This window comes from Folsomia candida, unplaced genomic scaffold, assembly GCF_002217175.1.
Source record: "Folsomia candida strain VU population unplaced genomic scaffold, ASM221717v1 Fcan01_Sc005, whole genome shotgun sequence".
In the NCBI taxonomy this organism is placed as follows: Eukaryota; Metazoa; Arthropoda; class Collembola; order Entomobryomorpha; family Isotomidae; genus Folsomia; species Folsomia candida.
The window spans coordinates 9,928,719-9,934,819 of NW_019091197.1; the positions used below are offsets into that span (position 1 = coordinate 9,928,719).

The following is a 6,101-nucleotide window of genomic DNA, read 5'->3' on the forward strand; positions in this document are numbered from 1 at the left end:
GATTAGCAAATTTCAATTCCAAATTAGTATTGGCACCACGGGCTTTGTTCGTTAATCTAAAAATTTTCACAAATCGAGGCACAAAAATTCTAGAAAAGTCATTTGCATCGGATATTCTTGTGTTGCCCGGCTCAGATAATGCTTACGCCTTGACGCTTATAGTTAGTCATTTGGGGGATTCCTTAAATTCAGGCCATTATGTTGTGAATTTTAGGCGCGGGAATGATTGGATAATCTATGATGATGACGAAGTCTACATTTCTAAGCACTGCGTTGGCGATGGATACATTTTCCTCTACAAATCGATATAATTCCACCTCCAAAACTAACTATCTGCTAGCACTGAAACACGCTGTTCATATGCATGTTTATCATAATCATTGAAAATTGTTCTGGTAATGTTGAAACACACATTACCAGAACTAGCTCATAAAATAATACAAATTCATATGTATCTTTATCATAATCATTGCAAATTGTTCTGGTAATGTTGAAACACACATTACCAGAACTAGCTCATAAAACAGTACAAATTCATAAGCATCTTTATCATAATCATTGAAAATTGTTCTGGTAATTAAAAATGACAATAAAATTATTTGCATCACCTCATCATCCCCTCAATAATTTTAACGTATTATCGTACTGCGGCCAAAGTATGCTACTACCAGCCCTTATTTAATTTTAGTGTCATATATGTATTTTTCAGTTTTCAGATCTTCATCTTTCTTTCATTGGTTCAATCGGAATATCCAAGTTATTTGATTGGTTCACTAATTGATTTTTTCAGATTCAAACGATACGTCAAGGTTCAAAGTTACCCAAGTTCGTCTAAAAAAGGTAGGTGTATTTTATTGCATTTTTGCAATGAAGTCATCGAGATTAGGGTGTCCCAAGTCATTAATAGTGTCTCATTTGAGTGCACTCCTGGTCGGAGTTAAGTACAAGGAAATTATTTCCCAAATGAGATACTGACTGGGACAGGTAGTGGCATCTAATGGCGGCTGGCTCATATGCATCCCTATCATACCCTTGGTTCCTATGCCCTATCATACCTCTGGTTCATATGCATCTCTATCATACCCTGGGTTCATCAAATTGCTCTGGTAATGTTGAAGTATACATTACCAGGGCCCAGATGCGATGTAAGATGTCATGGGTTCATAAATAGAAATCGCACTGGGTCGTAACCTGCTGGTTACCTGATGAACGGGAGTAGCGACCTGTCTTGGGCTTAAAGGGTGGAATTCAATATACGCTATCATAAGCATTTGCGTAGATAAGCACATGCTCAGCAAGGTTTTTGCTGAGCAAAATTTGGTATTCAATATACAGTCGACTTAGGCATGCGTAAGTTTAAGAATGCTTAAACTTACGCAAATTCTAAGCAACGGCTAAGCAACGAAAATCTGTGACCTCGTGTGAACTGAAAAAAATCATGAAAAATTATGACGGTCGGCTGCTTGCATCTTATTTCATCTCGGTTAAACCATCAACACCACATTCCCTACAATAATTTTGACTGGCTAATTATTGAAGTTTTTATGGTCATTTTCGATCATTCCATTGCATTTCGAAATGGCGTTGACCACTTTAACGGGTAATATCACAAGTAAGTGACCACTTTTCCATAAACTTAGCTAAATTATAAATTTAAAGTCACATTAATTGTCTTAATTAATGTGATTGATAATTTTTTAGAGACCGAAGGTGCCAAAAGGAGTCCAAATTTCACTTCTCTGGAAAAGGAGGTGCTAGTTGATGAAATTGTTGCAAATCTTTCGTTACTTTTTGGCCAATTCACCACGAAAATGACTCCTGAAATTCAATCAGAAGCATGGGGGCGAGTCCTTCTCAAGGTCAACGCATTGGGTGTGGTTCCTGGCGGAAGAAAGCTGTCTGAAATTAAGAAGAAGTACCAACAGCTTAAGAGCGAGGTCAAGGCTAAAGGGGCCGCAAATAAACGAGAGCTGAATGAGACCGGTGGCGGTGAAAGTGCGTTGTCCCAACTCGACGACCTACAGGAAAAAATTTTGTCGACTCTCCCTACGGTATCAGTCGAAGGAATTTTTGGAGGATTCGATTCCAGTGGTGAGGCTTAAAACTGACTGACATGATTAGTTGTATACTAAAGTTTGTGACTCGTTTTACAGACAAACCTACGATGAAGACAACTACCGCCCGAAATCACGTCCCACAATGCACTCCATCTTCTCGAAGTGAAGAAGACCCGTCAATAAATGAGTCTCCTCGCCCCACAAAACGCAAGCTTCCCGAGACCACGTTGTACCAGCTGCAAACACGTCAAGTTACCTTACTGGAAACTCAAGTTAAGGAACTGAAGCGTATTGGTGATCTCATGCAGCAACGAAACAATATTGAGGAAGAAAAATTGAAACTCAAGCGAAGAAATTTGAATCGTCCCAATTCCCGAACTATGTGGTCCAATTAACAGATGGTCAATGTGTTCGTTCTTCAGATGTGAACAGCTGCATTTGAATTAATCATCAAATTTCTATTCAATTAATTTCGTGTTCAGTTATTTTTGTTAATATGAGCAATTGTATTTCAAGTTTTACGTTGTATGTAATTACAATTCATTGCAAAATTACACTTTCCTTTACAGAATTCTATTTCAAAACCATCATCCTGAACATGGTTAAATTCTGCAAATATTCACTGCTACCATCCATGAGCCGGTGATTGCATTCCTACCAGAACAATGAGATTCGATGGATGTGATCGGGTCCTTTAAGTCGGTGACAGGATTGCAGTGCGGTAATAGCGCGACACATAGATTCATAAAATAGTAAATTGGGAAAGTCAGCACCCGGTCAGGATAGTAAAGAGCTGTTAATTTAATTAGTTTAACTATTAATTGAACTTATCGAGAGACATATTCTGTAAAATCTTATCCAACACGGCGATAACTACTTCCTCTTGGACGACCCTGTTGTTGTTCGACGTTATTTCAGGGATTTGGCCGACTTGCAATTCAAACCCACCACCGCTCACATTCTCATTTGAGTCATCACATAAATAACTCGAAATGCAGAAGACTTATCAATAGTTTTGTTTGCGTTAATATGAGAAATTGTTTTTCAGGTTTTACTTTGTATGTACTTAAAATTTGGTCCAAGATTAAATACACGAATAACAAATACGTAAATTTTCACATGTGTACACTAGTATAAAACTTACTTAAAACCACCACTAAACTAATTAGGCTAATCCAACTCATCTTCAGCCAGACCGTGAATAATAAGTTCTAACTGATGCTCATCTTCATCCAACAAGGGAATTCCGAAATTTACACAGTAATTATGCAAAACGACGCTGGCAGTGATCAATTTGCAAACTTTTGCTGGCTCGTAGCATAAGTCGCCTCCCGATCTATTAGTTAACGGAAAATTAAATCAAAATACGATCACGTATGAATGAAAGAATTACAAACTTATGCATTGATCTGAATCTGCATTTCCACAATCCGATGCATCGTTCAACTTTGCTTCTAGTTTTTGTCAATGCGGTATTAAATAATTGCTGCTCGACTGATAATGCCGCTCTCCTCGAAAACGGAATGGCCAAGTATGGTGCACGAAAATAACCACTGTCGCCTTTAATTTTAATTTTTAATTAATTTTCAACCTTTAATTTTTAATTAATTAATTGTTTTAAATGTATTTGTTATATAATTTACCTATCAAAACGTTGTTACCGAATTCTCCTCGCTGAAACCGATGACAAATCGCACTGTTCCTCATAATGAAGCTATCATGGCTGCTACCAGGATATTTCGCTACGATATCAGTTATTTTATCCTGGTGATTGCATATTATCTGTACGTTAATGGAATGACGCTGTTTTCTGTTAATGTAAACTCCGCCGTGGTCAGTTGGAGCCTTTATAAGAACGTGGCTTCCGTCAACAATGCCAATCACGTTCGGTAGACCTGCGACCTGATAAAATGCGTTTGACACGATATTTCGTTCATCCACACTTGCTGGGAATCTGATCATTTCATTTGCATGACCCTGCAGAGTAGATGACACCTGACCGTGTTCGAAATAAATTTTGAAAGTTCAAACTGCAACATATTAAAGACCATTTTTTAAGCGTACCTCCGCAATTATTCGGCTGCACGAAGGCTGGGAAGTTCCGGAAACAGTTCCTAGCATCCATTGGAATGACCCAGATCGAAAAAAACCCAATGTTGTAAGAATTTTCGTCTCCGCCGGTGTCGCGTAGTTTCTCCGTGCCAGTGGTTCAACTTCCGGTTCAATCCACTCAATAAGCTCTCGAGCTCCCCACCAAGGCAAACCAGTATGTTTCCTTATTTCAAATTCGGAGAGACTTTCAAGGAGTCGACGTTGTTTATAAACCCGATTGCGCTCATTGTTCAGGACAAATAATGGAATGGCCATTTTTAAAGAAATAAATATTTTTTTGAACTAAATTAAAGTTACGCAAGTCGTTATTCCACCTCCGAGCTGGAATAACTTTAGGCAAAAAATTTAGGAATTTGTGCATATTGAATACAGAAATTCATAAATTTTTTGCTCAGCACTTGCTTAGAATTTTGCCTAAGCAACAAATATTGAATACAAATAAAATTTGCTTAGGCAAATTTCTCTTGCCTAAGCATTGCCTAACGTATATTGAATTCCACCCAAAGAGAGCCGAAACCCAGTTGGTGTTGTGTATAACTTTGCAATGATTTGAAAATAAATGCATGTTTTTGATATAATTTTGCATCAATAGTGAAAAATAAGCGGGGAATATAGATCCATAAAATTGACATAATTTCGACTTTTTCTTGGTAAATAAGGGAGACAAATTGTATCCAGATACTCTGCACTTTTGGTGAGTAACATAAAAACATGAAAAAACTTGACGTCAAAAGTCATAGGTGTTTCTTTCGGTTCTTCTGCACTTTTTGTGCGTTTTTCACCTATTCCATCAATTGTTTGGCACCATTTTGAGTCGCCGCTTGTAACCGTTGTAACGGTGGAAGTAGCTCACCCTGTGAGAATTATTTTGACATAATTGTCCACCAATGGTGCAGAATAGACGAATAAAATTGATATGCAATTTTGGTATAAGTTTGCATTAATGGTGCAGAACAAGCGGAAAAAATATATACATAATTGTGACATAATTTTGCGCCGATGGTGGAAAATAAATGAAGGAAAACAAACAGTAATTTTGACATGAAATATTGGCAAATTCATAGTAAAAATTATAGTCATTTCTTTCGGTTCTTCTGCACTTTTTGTGCGTTTTTCACCTATTCCATCAATTGTTTGGCACCATTTTGAGTCGCCGCTTGTTCGATACCAGTGGTGCTATTAAGTCTGTCACGAACGTGAATAAGTCGCAGTAATTAGCATCAATTGATGCAAAAGACAGACAGACAGACGGACAGACAGACAGACAGACGGACGGACAAGAGGAATTCAATAGCTCCTCTGCTACGCAGGGCGAGCTAATAAACCGTTGTAACGGTAGAAGTAGCTCACCCTGTAATAACCATTTTGGTATAATTTTATACCAATGGTACAGAATATGCGGAGAAAATGAATACGCAATTTTGGCAAAATTTTACATCAATGGTGCAGAATATGCGGAACAAAGATATATGTAATTGGGATATAATTTTGCACCAATGGTGCAAAATACACGAGGGAAGAGAAACCATGATTTTGACATAAAACCTTAAAAAATTTGACGTCAAAATCATAGGTGTTTCTGACGGTTCTTCTGCACTTTTGGTGCGTTTAGCATCTATTTTCTCAATTGTTTCGCACCATTTCGAGTCTCCGATTGTTCGATATCAGTGGTGCTAATAAGTCGGTCAGGAATGCCAATAACTGGCTCTAATTAGCATGAATTGATGCAAAAGAGTCGTTAACAGACAGACAGACGGACAGACAGACGGACAGACAGACGGACAGACAGACGGACAGACAGACGGACAGACAGACGGACAGACAGACGGACAGACAGACGGACAGACAGACGGACGGACAAGAGGAATTCAATAGCTCCTCTGCTACGCAGGGCGAGCTAATAATTAATTGATGAATTATTGGCTGTAATTT

General features: G+C 38.1%; 2 protein-coding genes across 3 annotated transcripts; one reads left to right on the forward strand and one right to left on the reverse strand.

The window, feature by feature from the left end:
* Nucleotides 1-1,578: 1,578 nt before the first annotated feature.
* LOC110850546 (t-SNARE domain-containing protein 1) lies at nt 1,579-2,452 on the forward strand. The gene is made up of 3 exons (XM_022097979.1): nt 1,579-1,612; nt 1,702-2,091; nt 2,154-2,452. The coding sequence occupies exons 1-3, from the start codon at nt 1,579-1,581 to the stop codon at nt 2,450-2,452; spliced, it is 723 nt and encodes a 240-aa protein (XP_021953671.1).
* A 382-nt stretch (nt 2,453-2,834) lies between these two features.
* On the reverse strand, nt 2,835-4,663 carry LOC110850547 (putative nuclease HARBI1). Of its 2 annotated transcripts, none has more exons than XM_022097980.2 (4): nt 4,122-4,663; nt 3,701-4,052; nt 3,455-3,617; nt 2,835-3,393 (listed from the first exon to the last, which is right to left on the reverse strand). In XM_022097980.2, exons 1-4 carry the CDS (start codon nt 4,422-4,424, stop codon nt 3,228-3,230), a joined length of 984 nt encoding a protein of 327 aa, XP_021953672.2. In that variant the 5' UTR covers nt 4,425-4,663; the 3' UTR covers nt 2,835-3,227. The 2 variants fall into 2 exon arrangements, with proteins under 2 accessions (XP_021953672.2, XP_035708264.1); XM_035852371.1 differs by having other exon boundaries at nt 3,451-3,617.
* Between the last annotated feature and the right edge of the window lie 1,438 nt (nt 4,664-6,101).